At 41.5% G+C, this 25,679-nt stretch overlaps 1 protein-coding gene across 5 annotated transcripts in view; it reads left to right on the forward strand.

The window, feature by feature from the left end:
- ST7 (suppression of tumorigenicity 7) overlaps positions 1 to 25,679 on the forward strand; it is a 174,827-nt gene that overhangs the window by 69,611 nt on the left and 79,537 nt on the right. The window contains exon 2 of one of the 5 annotated variants that reach the window (XM_069764848.1): positions 24,928 to 25,266. The exons of the other annotated variants lie outside the window; for them this stretch is intronic. Within the exon in view, the coding sequence (XP_069620949.1) occupies positions 25,224 to 25,266 (43 nt within the window). The 5' untranslated portion in view covers positions 24,928 to 25,223. The remainder of the gene's footprint in view (positions 1 to 24,927; positions 25,267 to 25,679) is intronic. 5 annotated transcript variants of the gene reach the window in all.

The following is a 25,679-nucleotide window of genomic DNA, read 5'->3' on the forward strand; positions in this document are numbered from 1 at the left end:
CTGCAATTTTCATTGCTTACAAAAACCATAGGAAGTCCTTTTTCTAGGTTTGGTACTATGAATAATTCAGATTTTTCTGTACCAATGTACAGTTTTGTAAGTAAGAACATTAGTAGTCATCTAGCTCTCCTACTTTGGTTTTTCCAGCTACAAAGCCTGCAGCGGAAGAACTCCAAAGCAACCTGAAAAACAGAAATAAAGGCAAACTGCTGCTGGATTGTGACTTGATTCTCCTAATGGCTTGGATCACTTTGAGTAGACCCTGTAAATCTTTTCATTAATACATGGCTTCATATGTGTATGGTATGAGCGGCAAGGTGATCCATGTGATGTGAAGCAATGGAAAGAATGACTTCTTGAAGAGGACCGATCAGTTTTCCTGACATGTCTGTTTTGGTAGACTTGGAAGAATCGACTCGGTCCAGCACCCAGATCAGTAATCCGTGACCAATGGACAGGAGTCCTGGGAATCGTCTCTTACCTGACCACATCCACGACTCGTCTTTCGATTGGCCGAGCTGGCAGGTCGTTCACGTTGGTGTGGGACACACACTTCATCTCACCATCCCTGCTTACCAGGAGTTGTGGATGCCGTCCGTTGAGAGGCGATTCGCAGGGTCCCCTACCAGTGGTACTGGACTACTGACCTGGCTTCTGGATCAGGGTCCTGCGTATAGCCTCATCTTTAATGGAATCCTCACAACAATTCTTTCTTTTTTTGTGTGTGTGTTTTTGTTCTGTAGTTCTGATATTCCTCCCTGAAATGTATAAATGTCGCATTCACCCATAAAGTGAAGCTGTCAGCAGGATTTTGCTAAGTAACGACGGACTGCTTGTGCTTCGGGGCGGCCTGTGGACAGGTCTTTCATTGGTTTCTCCGGCCCAGAGCAGGAAGATGAGACCTTGCCCACAGTCCCGCCCCGAAGCACAAGTGTTTTCCACTCTGAAGACGCGCTATACTTTTATAATTGAAGTCACCTAGGTGTCTTTTTAACCATTTTACCAGTATTTTTCCATGGAAAAAACATTAGTTGAAAGAACATCCAGACACCACCAGTAAGATTGTTTTTTTTTGTTTGTTTGTTTTTTTCCCCTCCGCATAAACTCTTCCCTGGTGTTTCAAATCCGCAGCATATTACTTCTCTTACTGGTACGCTGTGCTGATTTTCATTCATAGACTTTCATTAGATGTGGAAAATCTGCATTTGTACAAAATGCACATGCTGTTTTAAGCTCATCATTGGAACGTAGCCTAAATATTGAGTGTTTGCCTAAACTTGAAGTATTTGTCTATAAAAGTATAAACTTCTGAAATGCTTATACTGTAATTGTGCATCAGTAACAGAGACTTCTGACAGAAGATCCAAGACACTGATATAGCAATCTTTGCGAAAACCAAAATGTGTCAGTCTCAAAACTATTGGCCATGACTGTCAAGGATTCCTTTTACATCTGCATGTGAATTTTATTCTTTCTGTATTGTAATGATGCCTTTTTTTGGTTAATGGTTGAATGTTTCTTTTATCTGTGACATTCATTGATGGCCTTTTCAATCTTGAGTGTATATAAAGCATTACACTAATGCTGCACAATATTTGGGAAGCTGAGCGTGCATTGCTATATATACCAGCTTGCTTGCTCATGTTAAAAGCTCTTTCTGGTGATTGCCTACATTAGTGGGTTATTTGGAGGCTACAACTACTGCGGAATGAATAGATCATCTTTTAGACTTCTATCTTCAGGAGCCCAAAGCTGAAAGTACAGGGAAGCCTGTTCACTCTTTAGTTTGAAGTTTGTAATTCTCTGTATCTGTTATGGCATATGAATGGATTTATTAATGTGATCCATAACCCTAATGTCACTGGCCACCTAGTAGCACCTCCTGTGCATAGATTACTTAATTAGCAATTAGCCCAGTTTCTGAAAGTGCATACTTTACTATGTAGTGCATCGTTAACGAATGGGTAGTACATCCTCAAACGTGAAGATAATTGTTCTTCCGGCGAGACTGGTCGTATCTAGCCCATGCCAGACACATCACGATTTGCATGCCATATCGATAATAATCTGAATACTATGCAGATATGTTTGTGACTGAGGGACATAATTCCTCCAGGATTTTTGGTCTTGAGGAAAGCGCAGAAGTGTAATATCAACCTCAGGTATGGTTCTATCGTAGTCCTGTTTGGTGTGTGTAGAATAAAAATAAATAAATAAATAAAAAATACACACCCATGTTAAAATGCCAGAACTCTTTTTCTTCTACTTTTTAGGCCGGCCTCACACTAGCTTGTTTTACGGACGTAAGAGAGGTGCTGAAAATACGGATTGCATACGGTACAATGATTCTCTATGCCCCAGCTCCTATCAGCCGTATTTTACTAATCCGTATTATACGGTGTTCTACGGCCGTAGAAAAATGCAGCATGCTGCGTTTGTCACCGTATTGCGCAAAAAATACGCCAATGAAAGTCTATGGGGGCCAGAAAAATACAGATTACACACGGACCAACAGTGTGACTTCCTTGAAATACGCAGCGGTGTTCTATAGAAAAGCCGGCAATTCAGTGCGGTGTACAGTAAAATCACACTGACAGGTTAGAATAGAATAGCTTAAATAAACGTCTACACATAGTATAGGGGTATGTGTGTATATATATATATATATATATATATATATATATATACTCGAGTATAAGCCGACCCGAGTATAAGCCGACCCCCCCTAATTTTGCCACAAAAAACTGGGAAAACTTATTGACTCGAGTATAAGCCTAGGGTGGAAATGCAGCATTTACCGGTGAATTTCAAAAATAAAAATAGATCATTATTTCCCCATAGCTGTGCCATATAGTGCTCTGCACCGTTCATTGTGCCCCATTGCTGTGCCCATATACGGTGCTCTGCACCGTTCATTGTGCCCCATTGCTGTGCCATATACGGTGCTCTGCGCCGTTCATTGTGCCCCGTTGCTGTGCCATATACGGTGCTCTGCACCGTTCATTGTGCCCCATTGCTGTGCCATATACGGTGCTCTGCACCGTTCATTGTGCCCCATTGCTGTGCCATATACGGTGCCATATGCTCCCTGCATGTCCCACATATATACACCGCTCTGCCGCCTGCATGTCTCACATATATACACAGCTCTGCCGCCTGCATGTCCCTCATATATACACAGCTCTACTCCCTGCATGTCCCACATATATACACAGCTCTGCTCCCTGCATGTCCCACATATATACACAGCTCTGCCGCCTGCATGTCCCACATATATACACAGCTCTGCTCCCTGCATGTCCCACATATATACACAGCTCTGCTCCCTGCATGTCCCACATATATACACAGCTCTGCTCCCTGCATGTCCCACATATATACACAGCTCTGCCGCCTGCATGTCCCACATATATACACAGCTCTGCTCCCTGCATGTCCCACATATATACACAGCTCTGCTCCCTGCATGTCCCACATATATACACAGCTCTGCTCCCTGCATGTCCCACATATATACACAGCTCTGCTCCCTGCATGTCCAACATATATACAGCTCTGCTCCCTGCATGTCCCACATATATACACAGCTCTGCCGCCTGCATGTCCCACATATATACACAGCTCTGCCGCCTGCATGTCCCACATATATACACAGCTCTGCTCCCTGCATGTCCCACATATATACACAGCTCTGCTCCCTGCATGTCCCACATATATACACAGCTCTGCCGCCTGCATGTCCCACATATATACACAGCTCTGCCGCCTGCATGTCCCACATATATACACAGCTCTGCCGCCTGCATGTCCCACATATATACACAGCTCTGCCGCCTGCATGTCCCACATATATACACAGCTCTGCCGCCTGCATGTCCCACATATATACACAGCTCTGCCGCCTGCATGTCCCACATATATACACAGCTCTGCCGCCTGCATGTCCCACATATATACACAGCTCTGCCGCCTGCATGTCCCACATATATACACAGCTCTGCCGCCTGCATGTCCCACATATATACACAGCTCTGCCGCCTGCATGTCCCACATATATACACAGCTCTGCCGCCTGCATGTCCCACATATATACACAGCTCTGCCGCCTGCATGTCCCACATATATACACAGCTCTGCCGCCTGCATGTCCCACATATATACACAGCTCTGCCGCCTGCATGTCCCACATATATACACAGCTCTGCTCCCTGCATGTCCCACATTATATATATATATATATAATCTCTCAGTGAGACACGTATATGTATATACCGGTATATTAATATTTCATACAGCGCTAGATAGCTTAAAAGCCGGTAATTCAATTGCGCCTATTCTGGCACTTGGCCACTCTCTTCCCATTCACGTGTAGCAGTGGGATGTGGGGTAATGAAGGGTTAATGTCACCTTGCTATTGTAAGGTGACATTAAGCCAGATTAATAATGGAGAGGCGTCAATTATGACACCTATCCATTATTAATCCAATAGTATGAAATGGTTAAAAAACACACACATTATTACAAAGTCTTATGAACTCGAGCGTGGGAAAATATTCTGAAAAGTTCCCAGGCTCGAGTTCATATGAGGACATCCAGCAGAGGGCACATCACCGCAACTACAGGTCATTCACCTACATTCCATTAATTCCCGGGGGTTTTACAGGCAGGAGCACAGCTGCATTAGCAGAGGTTCTGCTTGTAAAATTATTTAACCCCTTCAGATGGATTTACATCGTTGGACGTGACAGAACGATGGAAGGTATTGTTTTTTTTACTTTACCTTTTTTACAGAACGAGGGTCTTCAGGTGGATTACCAGTATAATAAAATATTACAAAAACCTGTGTATTTATTTCATTAAAAGACTTTGTAATAATGTGTGTGTTTTTTAACGATTTCATACTACTGGATTAATAATGGATAGGTGTCATAATTGATTACCCCATATCCCACTGCTACACGGGAATGGGAAGAGAGTGGCCAAGTGCCATAATAGGCGCATTTTTTCCGCGATTTAACCCTTTAAATTAATGGCTAGGGCGCCCAAATTTTCCACATACACACTACTAACATTAGTAGTGTGGAATATGCAAAAAATGGGATATGAGATGGTTTACTGTATGTAAACCATGTCTCATATGTCAGGTTTGGAAAGGAGATGACTTTAAAGCCGGTAATTCAATTGCCGGCTTTTCCTATCTAGTGCTGTATGAAATCTTAATATATATACATATGTCTCACTGATATATATTATACCCCTATACTATGTGTACACATTTATTTTACCTATTCTATTCTAACCTGTCAGTGTGATTTTACTGTACACCGCAGTTGCCGGCTTTTCTATAGAACACCGCTGCGTATTTCAAGGAAGTCACACTGTTGGTCCGTGTGTAATCCGTATTTTTATGGCCCCCTTAGACCTTTATTGGCATATTTTTTGCGCAATACGGTGACAAACGCAGCATGCTGCATTTTTCTACGGCCGTAGAAGACCGTATAATATGGATCAGTAAAATACGGCTGATAGGAGGTGGGGCATAGAGAAGCATTGTACCGTATGCAGTCCGTATTTTCAGCACCTCTTGCGTCCGTAAAACACACTAGTGTGAGGTCGGCCTTAGAGTCTGATAGCTGTAGCAATCTGTTCAGAAGTTAGAGGCATTTAGGTGGTAAAAATACACTTTTTTTCATTTCTGTCATACCACTTTGCATTAATTCCTGAAAATCACCTGAAGATGGACATATAGTCTTCCTTCAACCTTAATAACTATGTAACCTGAAGGGTTAATAAACTACCTGACAGCAGTTTTCAATGTCTAGGGGTGCTGTTTTAAAATGGTATCACGTTTTGGGGTTTCCCAATATATAGGACCCCTAAAGTCACTTCAAACATGGATAAGTCCCTAAAAAAAAAAAAAAAAATTTTGTATATTTCCTTGAAAAAATGAAAAATTGCTGCTACATTTATAAACCTCCTAAATGCTAACAAAATAAAATAACATTTTACAAATGGTGCTGATGTAAAGCAGACACAAGGGAAATGTTTATTAATGGTTTGCTGTGGTATGACCATCTGGATTAAAGGGATAATCATTCAAATTTAGAAAATTGCAAATTTTTTATCATTTTTCTCAAATTTTTGATATTTTTTTTTTATAAATAAACACAGAACATATTGACCTAAATTTACCATTATTATAAAGTATAATGTGTCATGAAAAAAGTCTCAAAATCACTGGGATTTGTTAAAGTGTTGCAGAGTTACCACATAAAGTGACACTGGTCAGATTTCAAAAATTTGGCTTTGTCACTAAGGGGTTAAATCTATCAAGAGGATTGCTGAGACACTGTTTATCTGCCACTAAAACAGTCATTCCCAGACACTGGCGTTATAGAATCACTCAATCTATCCAAGAATTGTCTCTTGAAATGGATTTTTTGTGTAGAATGGAGACTCTCTGCTTATAATATTAGCTCAGACAACTCTTTCCGTACTTGGCAAGGAAGGATTTATTCAGAGATTCCCAGGAGTACTCCTCAACCCTTTTGTCGTGATGATTGTACTTGTACGTAGCTGAATCTGGGTGGATTTCTTTCCTTTTCTCAGGCTTGACGACGCCCAATTTGATTGCAAGATGTTAATGAACAATTTGTTAATGTCATATTTTTACAATATAACTATAGGATTAGTAATGGATAGGTGTCTTATAGACTCCTCTCCATCACTATCCTTTGTGCTTGATGTCACTGGACAAAATATAGCGGACATCAACTCCACAACCATGAACTCCACTTGCCACTGCCACAGGAAAAGTGGGAAGAACCAGGCAATGCGCCAGAATTGGCGCATCTAATAGGCGCGCTTTTTCTGGGGCGGCTGCGAGCTGCTATTTTTAGGGGGGTATTATCCGTGGCCCCTTACCAGCCCCCAGCTTTCTGCTTTAGCAAGGCTGGTTGTCAATAATAGGGTGGAGGTGGTTCCCCACTCTGGTTGTTAAATTATTTAAATACGGCGTGGGGACCCCTCTATTTTTGATATCCAGCCTTGCTGAAGCTGACAGTTGAGGTTTGCACACTGCAGCTGCCGGTTTTGCCTGGCTGGTTATCAAAAATATAGGGCAATCCATGTCAATTTTTATTTTTTTTTTCTTTAGAAAGTATGGGGCGACTGAAATACTCCCATCAGCCCCTGCCTGTTCTCGATGTTATCAGTTCGATACAATGGTCAGCATGGCCCCCTGCTCGTGCTGATCGCTGCAAATTCAAGGAACAATGACGTGAGCTGTCTTCAGCACCTGGTGCCGGGGAACGACACAAACAGTACTTCTGATTCCCAGGTGCCAAAACATGTCACACTGACACATGGATGACATCCTTTGTGTCCTCAGTGTGCACAAGTGGGGAACATTTTGCTGCCTATGCTCCTGTTAAACAGACTTTTCAGTGTGTTTTGCCCACAGACACATGGTCCATGGAAACACACTGACATGCGCCGACCTATTCACTTGACTGGGTCTGTGTGCAAGTGTCTCCAGTATGTGTGAAAACTGTCACCACAGGTACTGGACACACTGATGTGTGGAATAACAGACTTCGAATCAGAAAAAATGCATTGTGAACAGTTTTATGCCAGTCAGAAGTTGTATGAAAATGGAGAATGTAGAAACCCTATTTTAATAGTAAACACAGGGCACACCAATGATTGTCGTAGCTCTCTCCCTTTTAGGCTATGTGCACACGCTGCGGATTCCATTGCGGATTTTTCCGCAGCGGATTTGATAAATCCGCAGTGCAAAACCGCTGCAGTTTTTACTGTGGATTTATCGCGGTTTTAAATGCGGATTCTGCTGCGGTTTTCCATTTGCAGTTTTCTATTGGAGCAGATGGAAACCCGCTGCAGATTCCGCACAAAGAATTGACATGCTGCGGAAAATAAACCGCTGCGTTTCCGCGCGGCTTTTTCCGCAGCATGGGCACAGCGTTTTTGGTTTCCCATAAGTTTACATTGTACTGTAAACTCATGAGAAACTGCTGTGGACTCGCAGCTGCGGATCCGCAGCAAAATCCGCAATGTGTGCACATAGCCTAACTCTCTATTCAGACATTTCCTCATTTATTATTTATAAATGTCATATGCAATCTAAAAGGGTCATTTGATGTTTTGTTCAGACTATTGGTTCTCTCTATCCCTCCTGCCCAATGACCCTTCAAAACATTAAGACCATTTTGCACAGATTGAGTTCTGTTGAGAAGTTTTTGAGTTTGGAGATTTTTTTTTTTTCTTTGCGTGTTCTATTTTTTTCTTTATGTGGAAGAAATGAGCTCTTGCTGAAATATTGACAATGAACATTTTGAATCGGGGCTTCTTTGAAAGTACGGCCATAAATCCATGTTTAATTGTGCTGCTATATAATAAGTTCCAGCAGATGGATACATAATCCAGTGCACCTACTGGCTTGTTGTGTGTTTTTTTTTTTTTCTTTTTTTTTTTTTTCCCATCCCTTATTCACTCATTTCATTATGTGAAATGAAAGCACTCCTATTTGCTATGGATTTTGATCTCGTTGCACACAAATGAGGACTGACTATGAAGGCTCGCTGTCTACTCAGGAGCAGTGTATGACATGGATCATATAAGCCAGCTCTAATCCCTGGTTCTTTAGCAACGCCACGGTGATCTCTAACCATTTACTAGAGAAGCAGGTTGTGTAATGAAGCCGGTGAATGTGGGCAGGTCTTTCTCACCATCATATTAATAAATCCTAGCTCACAAGACCTCTGAGCAGGATAAATCATAACCATAAATTATGTATCGTAAATGCATCAACTAACGATATTGTTGTAATGGTTAATAACACCAAAGGTGACAGCCTAGAACCATCTTTTTGTGGCACACAAGAATCCTTCTGAAAGTAGGCCACTATAGTGGAAAATAATACACGCTCATCCTCTTGCACGGTGCCACCAGCGGAACAACAAAGGGCAAATTAAACTCTTGAAGAGCAACAGCAGCGCTGGGACAAAAGCAATGCATATACAGTCATGGCCAAAAGTATTGACACCCCTGCAATTCTGTCAGATAATACTCAGTTTCTTCCTAAAAATGATTGCAATCACAAATTCTTTGGTATTATTATCTTCATTTAATTTGTCTTAAATGAAAAAAACACAAAAAGAATTGTCCTAAAGCCAAATTGGATATAATTCCACACCAAACATAAAAAAGGGGGTGGACAAAAGTATTGGCACTGTTCGAAAAATCATGTGATGCTTCTCTAATTTGTGTAATTAACAGCACCTGTAACTTACCTGTGGCACCTAACAGGTGTTGGCAATAACTAAATCACACTTGCAGCCAGTTGACATGGATTAAAGTTGACTCAACCTCTGTCCTGTGTCCTTGTGTGTACCACATTGAGCATGGAGAAAAGAAAGAATACCAAAGAACTGTCTGAGGACTTGAGAAACCAAATTGTGAGGAAGCACGAACAATCTCAAGGCTACAAGTCCATCTCCAAAGACCTGAATGTTCATGTGTCTACCGTGCGCAGTGTCATCAAGAAGTTTAAAGCCCATGGCACTGTGGCTAACCTCCCTAGATGTGGACGGAAAAGAAAAATTGACAAGAGATTTCAACGCAAGATTGTGCGGATGTTGGATAAAGAACCTAGACTAACATCCAAACAAGTTCAAGCTGCCCTGCAGTCCGAGGGTACAACAGTGTCAACCCGTACTATCCGTTGGCATCTGAATGAAAAGGGACTGTATGGTAGGAGACCCAGGAAGACTCCACTTCTTACTCCGAGACATGAAAAAGCCTGGCTGGAGTTTGCCAAAACTAACCTGAAAAAGCCTAAAACGTTTTGGAAGAATGTCCTCTGGTCAGATGAGACAAAAGTAGAGCTTTTTGGGCAAAGGCATCAACATTGAGTTTACAGGAGAAAAAGAGGCATTCAAAGAAAAGAACACGGTCCCTACAGTCAAACATGGTGGAGGTTCCATGATGTTTTGGGGTTGCTTTGCTGCCTCTGGCACTGGACTGCTTGACCGTGTGCATGGCATTATGAAGTCTGAAGACTACCAACAAATTTTGCAGCATAATGTAGGGCCCAGTGTGAGAAAGCTGGGTCTCCCTCAGAGGTCATGGGTCTTCCAGAAGGACAATGACCCAAAACACACTTCAAAAAGCACTAGAAAATGGTTTGCGAGAAAGCACTGGAGACTTCTAAGGTGGCCAGCAATTAGTCCAGACCTGAATCCCATAGAACACCTGTGGAGAGATCTAAAAATGGCAGTTTGGAGAAGGCACCCTTCAAATATCAGGGTCCTGGAGCAGTTTGCCAAAGAAGAATGGTATAAAATTCCAGCAGAGCATTGTAAGAAACTCATTGATGGTTACCGGAAGCGGTTGGTCGCAGTTATTTTGGCTAAAAGTTGTGCAACCAAGTATTAGGCTGAGGGTGCCAATACTTTTGTCTGGCCCATTTTTGGAGTTTTGCGTGAAATGATCAATGTTTTGCTTTTTGCTTCATTCTCTTTTGTGTTTTTTCATTTAAGACAAATTAACCCCTTAGTGACCGAGCCAAATTTTTTAAATCTGACCAGTGTCACTTTATGTGGTAATAACTCTGCAACGCTTCAACAAATCCCAGTGATTTTGAGATTGTTTTTACGTGACACATTATACTTTATGATAATGGTAAATTTAGTTCAACATTTTTTGTGTTTATTTATAAAAAATATAAAAAATTTGAGAAATGTTAAAAAATTAGCAATTTTCTAAATTTGAATGATTATCCCTTTAATCCAGATAGTCATACAACAGCAAACCATTAATAAATAACATTTCCCACATGTCTGCTTTACATCAGCACCATTTGTAAAATGTTATTTTATTTTGTTAGCATTTTAGGAGGTTTAAAAATGTAGCAGCAATTTTTCATTTTTTCAAAGAAATTTACCACATTTATTTTTTTAGGGACTTATCCATGTTTGAAGTGACTTTAGGGGTCTCATATATTGGGAAACCCCCAAACGTGATACCATTTTAAAAACAGCACCCCTAAACATATTGAAAACTGCTGTCAGGTATTTTATTAACCCTTCAGGTGCTTTACAGGAATTAATGCAAAGTGGCATGACAGAAATGAAAATGTGTATTTTTACCACCTAAATGTTGCTAACTTCTAAACAGATTACTATAGCCGTCAGACTCTAAGGCCGCTATTTGTTCATGAATTGCCATCGCAAACATCAGGACAACAAAATCATGATCTGAGGGCACCAATTGGGATAAACAAGAAGCCCCCACACTCTGTTAACCATTTATAATGATGTAGTCACTATTGACAGCAGCATCTAAGGGGTTAAACAGATTTAGAAGGTGCAAATACTGATCGTGGCTGATACAGCAAGTTGTCAGCTATAGTGTACAACCAACAGATGCTCTGTTACGTACTCATCCATAATTCCTGGTATTCCCTGACCTTATAGATAGCGTGCACTTTATCCCATTTCTCCCTATCCTGGCACTCCTTGCACTTTGCATATTATTAAGGATTGGTGTGCTCCCAGCATAGGTATTTGAGTGGGGCCTTGGTGGCTTAATTAGTGCAGCACCTATATTACTACAGCACTTTAGCTAGCATTTGCACTTTAGAGTTTACATTTGTTATTTGCACAGTTATACCAATTTTGGTTGCTTTTGATATTTTTTTAGTATAGTGCAATTGTTTTCCCCTTTTTTTTTCTCAGTATATGGTCAGGGTTTGGGCTATTGTATTTTATGCGGACCACCTGTATTTATCTTTTACCTGCTTGGTAGTGTTTATTCTGCTCTGGTATTTTGCAATTAATAAATATTTGTTATATACTCCTTTGGGTCTCTTATGTTTGAGTTTTCCCTGGTTGTGCTAGAATTGCAGGGGTGCTAATACTTTTGGCCATGACTGTAAGCGTAGGCATCAAGCACATGAATCCCCTGATTATCACAGGATGCCATTAGGCAACAACCGCGCCGCATGCCTGCCCCTGTCGTGACACTGATGCCCTCCCGATGCGATATATACATTTTTTTTTCATCACCTTTCTATTTATTTATATCCATTGTGACCTCAGCAATGCTGAAGGTGTATTTGTTTTTTTTTGTTTTTTTAATTCTTTAACCCCTTACCGACATCGGGCATAATAGTACACCGATGTCGGTATCCCCTACTTTGATGTGGGCTCCGCGGTGAATCCACATCTTTTCCTGGACATGTCAGCTGTTTTAACCCTTATCCGGCTGAATAGGTACAATTGTAACTATTCCGTTTTAAAATTGCAATAACTTTTTTTTTAAAAGACGTAGAGGGCTGAAATTTCGTGACATCTCTACATTTTTGGTCCAGAATATATTGGCCAAATTTCAATAAAATATCTCCACCCGCTTCCGAGATAAGGGGTCGAGATCTTTTTGCATCCATAACAAGCTGCATAGGTACAAATGTACCTCATATATTTTGAATGAAGATAATGCAAGGGAAAAAGCATAAATTTTTTTTTAATGATAATGCTATTTAACTATTATAAACAAGTAAAAAACTGTTCATTTACATTATAAAAGAAAATGTAAGAAACTTTTTTTTATTGATTTACTTTGCAAGTAATGCATGTTGGCTTTGCTACAGAGTGTTCATCGCAAATGGGTTTCACACAAACCACACAAGACTTTCTAGTCTTGCGTTGTTTTCGCCTCAGGTCTCTGCAGACATAGCAACTACCAACAACAGGGGAGGGTCCACGACTACCATGAGGTATTTTGGGGCCAGCTGCTGGCTGCGATGCTACCACAATGCATCGTCCAAGCACCATTTCTACTGCACCTCGAAGAAAATGGTTTCTCATTATCATTTTGTTTGTACTACGATCTTCAATTGCAATCATACACAGCTGATTTGCGAGATCTTTCAGGAACTTTCTTCGTTGATCCTTTGCCCTGAAGCTTGGATTGTGTTCTCTGTAGATGATGTAGGATGCTAACCCACTGACATCAATCATATTGTAGAAAAATGCCAAAGTCCAACGTGATGTTCGTCGTTTCACAGTGTACTCTCCCAACATTTTATCCATAACATCAACGCCACCTTTTGTTATGTTGTAGTATTTTATTATCTCTGGCTTGGCTGCTAGTGTCTCTTCAACTTCTCCCGTCATGTGCATAGATGATAGAAGCACGACTGATTTGTTCTTCTTTGGTACATATGAACAGACTGTTGCATCATGATTGTAGGCAAAATTTGTCGAGTATACAGGCCTTTCTTTGGCAGGCTGCATGTTGTTAGGTAGGAACCTTTTGTTTTTTCTCACTGTACCAACTAGTGTCATGTTCCAGGAGTTCAATACCTTAGCTAGTTCCATGGTTGTAAAGAAGTTATCGGTGGTGACATTTCTTCCAGAGCCTTTATACGAGCTCACTAGGTCCAATACTGTTCGTTCTCCAATGTTTACTTGTCGAGGACCATCAGTTGGTTTCCCAGTGTAGAGCTGACCTTGTAAAGGGTAGGCATTTGATGAGTCACAAGCCCAGAAAATCTTTATGCCATATTTAGCTGGTTTTGAAGGTATATACTGGGTAAATTTAGTATGACCTCTAAATGGAAATAATTGCTCGTCGACGGTGATACAATGATATGGCTTGTAGGCTCTCTCCAGATTACTGTTCAGCATTGTCCAGATGTCCCGTATTGGTGCAGCTTTATCTGTTTGCACACGTTCTGCACGTGTATTTTCGTTGTCAAACCTGATAAATCTGAGTATCATCTTGAAGCGGTCACGAGACATGGCTGCACGTATAAGAGGCAGAGCAGCAACATTCCACATTTCCTCCAGATTCTCTTTGTTGGCTCTGTGCACACCAGCAGCAATCAGTATGCCCAAAAATGCATGAAGTTCAGTTTCAGTAAATTGCTTGAATGTTTTTTGTGGTGGCCGTTTGGAAGAATCAGGAAAACGTTGTACCAGTTCGTTGTTGTAAGCATCACAAACTCTCTTGGCCTTTCGATTCGTTTCCCGTAATATGATGTCACACATCTCGGGAGTCATGATGGACTTGAATAGCTCTTTTGCTGTATATAGGTTGCTGATTGCTGCAGGGCCACCTCTTTGTCGTAGGACATTACGAGATTTTGTTTGTGCATTTGGCAGTGGATTACTGCACCATTGAGTTTCATCCTTAGCAGTCCAAATGTCGCCTGCACTTTGAGGCACAGAATCATCCTCAACACTTTCGTCTGATTCGTATTCATTTTCATGCTCTATGACCATTTCTTGTTCAATGTCTGAATCTTCTTCAGTAACATCCACTTGTGGTACATAGTTTTCATCATCAGATGGAACATATGGTTCATCCTCATGCTCAGAATCAGATTCTTCTAGCATTCGCATTATTTCGTCAGACGTAAATCTGTAAATATGAAAAAATGTAAAATAAATAATTTTCCGAAATACTACATTATTGGCTTTTCACAAAATTATACTAACCTGCAAACACGTTTTCTTGGATTATGGCGGAAACTAGATCCAGCATTACTATCACTCATGATGACTTGCTAGATGAATTTTGGCTTCGTATTTTGTGCTGAATATAAATAAAACATCGTAAAACAATATGTAGATACTAATTATTATCCATTTTTCGTATAAAAATTATACCTATAGTGATAAGTTTCATACAAAATATATGTAAGCCAAGTCCAGGCTGAAAGACAATTTGACTGTTCTGTCCCCACATAATGAGAATAAAGGTATAACTGGCTGTTAGATGCTGTGAGACTTTCCTACCTTCGTTTCCAAGAAATTGAAGACTTCACAAGCCTAGAAATGTGTGCTCACAGCAATGAGATGAACAGCAAAATGGCTAATGAGAGGAGGGAGGCAGGAAGACAAGTAGAAGCCACTCCCAGTTTGAATTAACTTAATTGACAGCAACATAAGTGACCAGTAACAACACTGAACAATAGATATCAGCATAACATTTGTAGCTGAATGAACTTTAGTTTCTGAAACCAAGTAAAGTCTTCCCACAGTGGAGGTATATGTGAAGGTACAATTGTACCTATGCAGCCTGTTAAGGTTGTAAAATTATGCAGCCTGACAAGGGTTAAACAGCTGACATGCCCGCAATAGCCATGGGTGGAACCGCGATCCACCCGTGGCTATTAACTAGTTAAATGCTGCTTTCATACTCTCTACAGAGGCGTTTTAAATTGCTCTTCCGGCCATTGGGCCGGAAATATGCGCATCGGGGGTTATCTGTTTGTCGGCATGACAACCAGAGGTCTCCTTGAGACCTGTATAGTTGTCAGTGACTGATTGCTATGAGCGCCACCCTGTGGTCGGCGCTCATAGCAAGTCAGCAATTTAGCTACATAGAGGCGATCTGAGCATCGCCTCTGTATAGCTGAGCCGATCGAGTTGTGCCATCTTCCAGTCTCCTATGGAGGCTATTGAAGCATGCCAAAAGTAAAAAAAAAAAAAAAAAAAAGTTTTTAAAAATATATAAAAGTTTAAATCACCCCCCCTTTTTCCCATTCAAAATAAAAATAAAACAATTAAAAAAATCAAACCTACACATTTGGTATCGCTGTGTTCAGAATCGCCCGATCTAGCAAGAAACAAAAGGATTAACCTGATCGCTAAATGGTGTAGCGAGAAAAAAAAGTTAATGCCAGAATTACGTTTTTTTGGTTGCCATGACATTGCATGAAAATGCAATAACGAGCGATCAAAAGAACGTATCTGCATAAAAGTGATATCATGACAAACGTCAGCTCAGCACGCAAAAAATAAGCTCTCGCGCAACCAGTGATCACGAAAAATGGAGACGCTGCGGGTTTTGGAAAACTGCACAATTTTATATAGATTTTGTTTTATAGCAAACTTTGGAATTTTTTCACCACTTGGATAAAGAACCTAGACATGTTTGGTGTCTATGAACTCGTAATGACCTGGAGAATCATAATGGCAGGTCAGTTTTAGCATTTAGTGAACCTAGCAAAAAAAAGCCAAACAAAAACAAAGTGTGGGACTGCACTTTTTTTTTTGCAATTTCACCGTATTTGGAATTTCGTTCCCGTTTTCACTCGTCCTGCAAAAAACAAGCCCTCACATGGCCATATTGACAGAAAAATAAAAAAAAGTTCTGTCTCTGGGAAGGAGGGGAGCGAAAAACGAAAAAAAGGCTCCCGGGGGTGAAGGGGTTAAAGAAGCACGTCCATAAAAGTTTATCTGCTGGTTTTTGAAAGTGTAATTTCTACTTCTAAATGCTGTTTAACGAAAAAATACTGGATTCGGGATGTGACCCCCAATACAAACTTTGCCTCAAACGCACCTGTGCACTTCACTGCGGTGGTGAATAAGCAACAAAATCTGCATGTGGAATTGAAATCTATTGTGAAGATCTACTGCTGAATTGCAGCCACATGGCCTGTACTGTTACCTACTCTCTTGACTTGTTGTTTTGGGGAATACCCTTTTATCCCCCCACCCATATAGCATAGGCAGTAATCTACTGAACGCTGGAGGTCTAACCACTGGGACCCCCATGTGCGCCTCCATTCCATACAAGATGACTGAATCCATAGCCCAGTTTATGGCATAACTTTTGATTGTGGGAACAGCCTCTTTAGTAATTAAAGACCAGTTGAAAATGTGCTGGCTCACAAATACCTGGGTAGTTGCATACTGATTTTCTCATTTACATGTAGGACAGCAGAGACTTGCCATATGCTGCAACTGTTGACATTCTCAGATTACACGATTTCCCTAAGGGCAAAAGGCGTATTGCTCTTTGTATGACAGATTGCTGTAGAGGCGTTTGTTGTTCTCTTCTGTACATTCTTCTTGTGTAGGCTCGTACATGGAACCTCTGAATCTTTACTCATGGAAGTGGAGTACCTACTAAAAATCGTTTTTGTTTTTTTTTTGTTTGTTTGTTTTTTTTATTTTTGTTAAGAAGCGATGTGCCAGCCCGATAACATCTAGTGTAGAAGTAGTGCACTGTAGGTGACTTTGGAAGGAGCAGCCCACTGACCTTGACAAAGCATTAAAGAAATTGTCCACTACTTGGACAACTTCTTCTCATACCCCTCTCTTGGCCCCTATAAAATAATAAAGCCTATACTCCCCTCCCGTGGCGGCGCCGTTCCCACAGTGTTGGCACTGGTTCTCCCGGGACTTCGGTGCTGTTGTTGTGATGCCGCCTCCCAATCAGCACTGGCGTCACTGTGCCCACCTTCGGACAAGTCTAATATGAAGAGACAGCCGGTGCTGCCCCTGCTGCATTTGTAGTTGTTCTCTGCTAGAATGGCAGGAGTCACTAGAAATGACTTTCAGCCTCTGCTTCTAAATATTCACGGTTTTTCCTAAAGTCATCTTGGCCTTAAAGGGGTGTTCCCATCTTGAAGATCCTGTCCCAATATGTCGTAGGTGTAGTAATATTAGCAAATACCTCCAATGAGAAATGTAGTAGATTCGCTCTGTCGCTTACCCCACTTTCAGGGCAGTGCAGTATCTGAGGTATCCATGCATACGACCTACAGTGACAGTTGTTAATGGTCGCAATCATGGATTTCTGAGCTACTGCAATGTCCTGCACTTGAGGTAAGCAACATAGTGACTCGGAAGAACTAGATTACATTTCTAATTGGAGGGATTTGCTAATATTACATTATATTACACCTACTACAAATTGGGATAGGATTGTGGAGATGGGAACACCCCTGTAAAGATGATTAAGTTCTGTGAGATTGACCCCAAACGGCTGCAGTCATACCAGAACGTTGTCTGTACCCATTTCATTTTGTAGGCAAATATCGCCTTACACGGAAACCGAAGTAGAAAAAAAAAAATGGTGGTCACCTTACTGATGTATGAGGGGGCTGCTATGAATCCTCGTTTTAAAAAATAAAATAAAAAATATACGGTATGTATATTATACAAAATGTTTAGAAGACTGCTCGATTATAATATGCTGGTACCTGTGTTTTTCTGGGTGCGCAGGGTATCTATCTTGTGGGTGGTAGGTGAGTGTATACAAGCAGTCATGCACATGTATGCGGTGTTCCATGTTGTCGCCTTGGTTGTATTCTGTGCCCTTGAGTGTTCTTGAAGTAGAGTACTCATTCCACAAGAGACTCCTTGTAAAGAAGCTGACATTTCCACTTTCCCTATAGACTACAAATGAATTCTTATGACTGTAACATTTCCTGAACTTGGATATTTAGGATAAAATTTACAAAGTCAAGTGAAGTCTCCCAAGAAATGTAGCTTTAGGTGGGTCACATCATTACATTGGAGGCCAGAAAGCTACAGCTGGAAAAACAGATTGGCTGTGATTTCTTTTTAGAAATTCAAAACTGTTGATTGTTTCCTCAGTTCTCAGGTTTTTCCACATGGTCTAAAAATATACCAATAGGTTACTTTACCTCCTAATAAAATGGCTCTAATGTGTATGAGATGGGGAAACTAGATGGAGGAGATATGAAGGGATGACAATCGCCATATTGTGGTATCTCCACAAACTCTCAGCTAAGTGTTCATCGGTATGTTGACCGGAAAACTGCGACCATTATGGATTGTAGTGTTGTACATCTTCTAATGGTGCAGCTGCGGCTGTCGGGACCCGGGGTATCCCGGCGGTCAAACCTTTGGGAAATTCTCCGTGTGTGTGCTGGCATTACAATGTGCAGAAGGATTTACCCATCTAATATATAATTGCCTAGAATACTACTTCCTGCAATTTGTGCCAACTTCCGTGGCTTTGTCCGGAGCTAATGTCTGGAGCTAATGTCCGGAGCTAATGTCCGGAGATTAATTGCCTAGAATACTACTTCCTGCAATTTGTGCCAACTTCCGTGGCTTTGTCCGGAGCTAATGTCCGGAGCTAATGTCCGGAGCTAATGTCCGGAGATAAGTGACGTCAACAGTGTCCAGTGTCTGATTGGTTGCCGCCTGCTGCGAGCGACCAATCAGAAACGTGCCGTACTGTGACACACTCCGCCCGCCATTTTGGTGTGATTTTTGAATTTTTACCTCACAGCAAGTTTCTACTGCGTGGAGGCGGGCCCAGTGACGTTGCTCTTCAAGCTCCTGCCGAATTTCGTAAAAAAAATGATACCATTTACCAAAACTATATATATTTAGTTGTGAAGTGGTTCAGTGACATTTTCACACCAATTTTGAACTTTTGTTTGGTGTTTTCTCCATATACTGCCTATTATTCACTGACTGTTATACTGAGAGACTGCCGTTTATTAACCTCTTCTTTGCCACATTGGGTATATTGCTCTATTATTTGCCACATAAGGACATTGTCCATTATTGCCCAGCAATTTCTCTGCAATGTAAACTGCCTATTTATTAATATCTGCATTCCTGCAAAGAACTATTGCCTATTATTAACTGGCTATTTTCCTACTACCTGACACTGCCTCTTATTAACCTGTTGTTTGCCACCACCACGCTTAAAGCTGTTTAGCTTAGCCAACATGAGCTCTAATAGTAAGGATACTAATGACACAGAGCCCAAAGCTGCTGATGGCGCACGTAAGATTAGGTCTGATAGAAAGTATACTAATAATGCAGAGCAAAAAGACGCCAATGCCGCACGTAAGCGCAAACAGCGTGCTAACAAGAGTACAGAGGATAGATGCAAGCGCATGGACACTGTTAAGTATACTAATGACACAGAGTCCAAAGCTTATGATGGCGCACGTAAGATCAGGTCTGATATAAAGTATGGTAATGATGCAGAGCGAAAAGCCGCCCTGATGAAGCTGATGACCTCGATCAATACCCACTTGAGTTTTTGAATTCACTAACACCAACTGGTATGCCTTCCCATCGGCTGAAACTTAAAATTGGCACCATTGTCATGTTATTACGTAATGTGAACACGAACAAAGGTCTCTGCAATGGTACGCGGCTCATTGTCACTGCCTTACATGCCAATATCATACTGGCTAAAGTAATTAGTGGGTCAGCAGCAGGAAATGTGGTATTCATTCCACGAATTGATTTGTGTCCATCAGAGACTGGATTACCTTTTAAATTAAAGGTACCTTCACACATAACGATATTGTTAACGATATCGTTGCTTTTTGTGACGTAGCAACGATATAGTTAATGAAATCGTTGTGTGACAGCGACCAACGATCAGGCCCCTGCTGGGAGATCGTTGGTCGCTGAATAAAGTCCAGAACTTTATTTCGTCGCTGGACTCCTGCTGACATCACTGGATCGGCGTGTGTGACACCGATCCATTGATGTCTTCACTGGTAACCAGGGTAAACATCGGGTAACTAAGTGCAGGGCCGCGCTTAGTAACCCGATGTTTACCCTGGTTACCATCCTAAAAGTAAAAAAAAAAAACACTACATACTTACCTACAGCCGTCTGTCCTCCAGCGCTGTGCTCTGCTCTCCTCCTGTACTGGCTGTGAGCGTCGGTCAGCCGGAAACCAGAGCGGTGGCGTCACCGCTCTGCTTTCCGGCCGCTGTGCTCACACAGACAGTACAGGAGGAGAGCACAGCACAGCGCTGGAGGACAGACGGCTGTAGGTAAGTATGTAGTGTTTTTTTTTTTTACTTTTAGGATGGTAACCAGGGTAAACATCGGGTTACTAAGCGCGGCCCTGCGCTTAGTTACCCGATGTTTACCCTGGTTACCGGCATCGTTGGTCGCTGGAGAGCGGTCTGTGTGACAGCTCTCCAGCGACCAAACAGCGACGCTGCAGCGATCCGGATCGTTGTCGGTATCTCTGCAGCGTCGCTTAATGTGAAGGTACCTTAAGACGGAGACAATTTCCCATCAAGCCCGCATTTGCAATGACCATAAATAAATCTCAAGGCCAGACCCTCCATCGAGTTGGCATTTATCTACCAGAACCTGCTTTTGCCCATGGTCAATTGTATGTTGCTTTTTCCAGGGTGAAGCAATGTTGCAATGTGAGGGTTAAAGTGGTTAATACACCACTTCAAGGACAATTATTGGCTGATAGTACTAAAGTCTTCACACGTAATATTGTGTACAAAAATATTTTAGTTTAAACTTAATTTTCTTTTTTTTCATTATTCAGTTTTTCTAATAACATAGACAGCAATAGGCAAATTCTATGTGTAGAGATAAGGAAAAAAATAAAAAATAAAAAAAAATTAGTGTAGCCATAGACATATAGATTTTAAGTACTTATGTAGGAAATACGTATATAACATACGTACTCATTAGCATATAGGGTTAATAACTCTATATCATATCTACATAAATTTAGAAATATGATATATCAATACATATTTTTATAGGTAAGTAGAACACACATTAAGTACAAGATGTAAGATGTGTATCATTCAAATGCCTGTATTTGGTGATAGGAACCTGTATTTGAAGCTCCAGCAGTATAGCTGCTGAGAGATTTCATTTTGTTTTTAAAAAGGGTGAGGTTTTTGTGAACAGGTAAGAGACGGGTGGGATGGCTGTTCACACACATCTCTATCTTCAGGTGTGTTCTGTACATAGAAATAGATATATAGATAGGTACATTTTTAGATAGATAGGGAAAGAATAGAGATTTTGCTTTCACATCAACATTTTTCTGCTATTTGGAGAATTTATGGTGGAAAAAAGGCTATTTCTGCACTTCCTGCCTAAGGGCTGACCCACGCCACTCTTGCTGTAAGTTGCATGCAATGTATACGGAATTTGTACTTCACTTGCGGCAGGTGCGGCACATGTGGTTTCTGCTGTTTTCGCCACAAAATCTCCACTTACCAGTGTTTTTGTTGTGGCTGCATTTAATGCAATTGCCGAAGCCGCGTTTGCTGCATTTACTGCAAGTTAACTCCAAGCTTCATCTACATTGCATGGCACTTGCTGAAAGTGTGTTGTAGGTCAGTTCTTTGGTGCCAAGTGTGGAAGTTGTATTGTTTTTAACATTACTTCTGCAAATATCAGAAACATGCAGATGTGAAAGAGGTCTGAGTATTAAGAAATAGGAATCAGTTAGTTAGGACCCATCAGTTCAAAGGCTACCGTGATGTGGTTGATGGGCATGCTTATATTAGCCCATCGGTGTACTATGAACGATGATTTCTTAAATTTTACACTTCTGTAAAAATAAACACAAAAAATTTGGGTACACAAAAAGGCTTTTTATTTCTGTTGTACCTATTAGAATTATTTAAAATGAAGGCTTAGCTAAGCCCAAGAGATGATTAAAAACGTTTCATACCAACCCATCAGATGTAAAATTACTGTGAAAATACCTGATGGGCACACAAGTATGCGCCAGTATGGGTACTAAGAGCCTTTCCACATAATAATGAAATATTTTAAAATGTCATAGAACATACCAATATACATAGTTATTGATACATATTATTTATTATTTACATTATTGTTCTTAAGCAAAGAACCGTTGTTGTGGCATTTGCCACAACACGCAAAGTTGTCGTCTGATGTCTTTCATCCCTCCCCTCATAAGCATGTTCATGGATCCTGTGTAACTGTACCTTAAATAACAAGAATTGTCAAGAGCTGGTGAGTGCAGCCATTTTTTGTTCTTTCTTACTATTATTTATTAATTGTATTATTCTTACATTTGAATAAATAAAGTATATATGGATTCTAGACTCCCGATTCTTTAGAATCGGGCTGCCATCTAGTATATGAATATTTAGTCAATGTGAATGTATCCCTAAAGTATAAGTAGGCACCTATTCTCCTCTTCAGTTACCAATATTTTTTTTCTTTATAAAGGGACAGTAAGACAATGAACTTGGTAATTTCTGTTGTAGACAGGTTACTGTAATAACCGGCAATCCGGCTCTTGCTCCATGACTTGTGATATGGTGTAAATTGGTGTAGCCCTGTACGGCAGGCGCAGAAGACGGGTCTAGCACTCTGTACGTCAGGCATGTCAAACTCAGGGTACCCCGAGGGCCACATGAATAACAAGAGGATGTTGCGAGGGCCGCACACAGCAGCTAATGTCACACACGTATTTTAACAGCAGTCAATGAAAATAAGATATGAAGTAGTAATATGGAACAGCAACATATATTTGCAGTGCACAACAGCAACTAATATATTTAACAAAAATACAGCAAATTAAAAACTAAACATTTATTTGCTATCATTTTTTTTCAATCATTAGTGTTTTGTCCTGAGGCTTGACACCTTTGTGCTAACAATTGTTGGTATATCAGCCTAACCCTAACCCTAGCTCTAACCCCCACCTTAGTGGAAAAAAAAAATTCTTTATTATTGTCCCTATCTATGGGGGTGACAAAGGGGGGGGGGGGGGGTCATTTACTATTTTTTTTTTTTTACTATTTTTTTTATTTTGATCACTCTGATAGGTTATAGCTCAGTGATCAAAATGCACTTTGGAACGAATCTGTCAGCCGGCAGATTCGGCGGGCGCACTGCACATGCGACCGCCATTTTGGAAGATGGCGGCGCCCATGGAGAAGACGGACAGCCCCCGGGAGGATCGGTAAGTATGATGGGGTGTGGGTGAGCATGGGGGGGTGGATCGGAGCATGGGGGGGGTGGATCGGAGTGCAGGGGGGTTGGAGCACGGGGGGAGCGGACAAGAGCACGGGGGGGAGAGGAGCACAGGACGGAGGGGAGCGGGGCAGTGTGCAGGACTGATCGGTGGCTTGGGGGGGGGGGGCGATCGGTGGGCTGGGGGGGCATATCAGTGTTTCCAGCCATGGCCGATGATATTGCAGCATCGGCCATGGCTGGATTGTAATATTTCGCCAGTTATAATAGGGGAAATATTACAAATCGCTCTGATTGGCAGTTTCACTTTCAACAGCCAATCAGAGCGATCGTAGCCACGGGGGGGTGAAAACACCCCCGCCCCCCACCCCCACCCCCGGGCTGTACTTCCACTCCCCCTGTCCCTGCAGATCGGGTGAAATTGGAGTTAACCCTTTCACCCGATCTGCAGGGACGCGATCTTTCCATGACGCCACATAGGCGTCATGTGTCGGATTGACACCGACTTTCATGACGCCTATGTGGTGTCAAAGGTCGGGAAGGGTTTAATGGTACCGTTACATACAGGAGGGCCACTCACTTACTTGGACTTTGCCTGTGCGGCAGTTGGTCCCTTCTTCCTCGGTCACAGTCACTCTCAGCCTTCCTGACTTAGGACGTGATTTGCAGCCATGCGAGCCGCAGATGTACAAAACTCACGATCAGCACTTCCGGGTCGTCATTCATTGGCCCATATCCCTGCATATGACCTGCTTACGTGATCAGCAGCCGACCAAAGTACACACGTCATGGATTGACACGGAGCTAGTTAGTCGGCTGCTGATCACGTAAGCAGGTCATATGCAGGGATATCGGCCAATGAATGAAGAGCCGGAAGTGCTGATCGTGAAGTTTTGAGCATCTGTGGCCCGCACAAAAGTCTCAAACTTTGTGTTTAGAGACAAAGTTTGAAACTTTTGTGCGGGCCGCAGATATGCCTGTAAAGGGCCACATGCGGCCCGCGGGACGCGTGTTTGACATGCCTGCTGTACGTCATCCCTATTTAATGCAGAATAAGTAACTGAATATGATTGTGGTGCCGGGCTAATTTGCTATACTTGTAGAACCAGGTGTAGTTACATGTCCTTATTCTCTTACCAACCTTCTGTAGCAATATGGTGGAATGTAGGAAACCGTAATGTCTATAGACGTAGCTTTTTACAGACTTTTGTAAAATTGTAGATGTTCCATCCCCCAAAAATGTTTAGTTTGCACTACAGCAGATGATTCATGGTGGCGCTAAAATGTCCTTAGATGTACTTTGGTCTCCAACTTGTGAGGTAGATCCTACAATTTTTCTGTTTCATCCCTTACTAAGTTAATGAGCTTCTTGTCTTTTCTACAGGTTTTCTGCCATTTCTTGGTAATGAGTATACGAGTGAATGCTGCCATTCTCTGCAATAATGTCTCCTACATATCCCATGTGCATTTTATTACGTGATGAGGTGCAAGATGGGGGAAGCGTCTGATGTTTTGTATCTGAAGCTCAATTTTGAGGACACCATAAACAATGCTTCTCTGTGAAAGAGCAGTCTGGGTTTTTGGCATGGTGCATACGTAAAGCCTCAGTACTGCAGCACACTTATACACCTACATCAATTGCCATACTGAATGCATCACCAACATAATGGGGTGTAAGATATGGGGTTTCCAGTGAGACCAGACAGTCATTTGTGTGAAGCAGGTACGTTACTGATGACTCTGTACGCTGTTAGTGTTACAAATTACCACTAACCTATAACTTAAATATCGCTTAAAAGAAGTCTGTCAGCACAAAATGACTGTTCAAACAAGAACAGGTGCTTGGTGCACCCTCGGTATAGCAAGCGGTTCTGTGCTCCTTCCCACCCACTTGTTTTCCATCTTTCTCCTTTTCTTAATTGCCAGCTCTAGCTTTACCTTAGTTACGGGGGACAGAGATGACTGGGATACAAGTATATGGTAAGTTTCACTTAACGGCTTGGAAGCGCCAGAGATGCACCAAGAGCCTGTGCTAGATTTGAACAGTCATTGTATTTGAAAATGTAAAATAACAGCAAAGTGTATATTTTTATGCTGCGCTGGTTTTCATTTTAAAGTCACATATGTAGTATTCTT

Source organism: Ranitomeya imitator, chromosome 4, assembly GCF_032444005.1.
Source record: "Ranitomeya imitator isolate aRanImi1 chromosome 4, aRanImi1.pri, whole genome shotgun sequence".
NCBI lineage: Eukaryota > Metazoa > Chordata > Amphibia > Anura > Dendrobatidae > Ranitomeya > Ranitomeya imitator.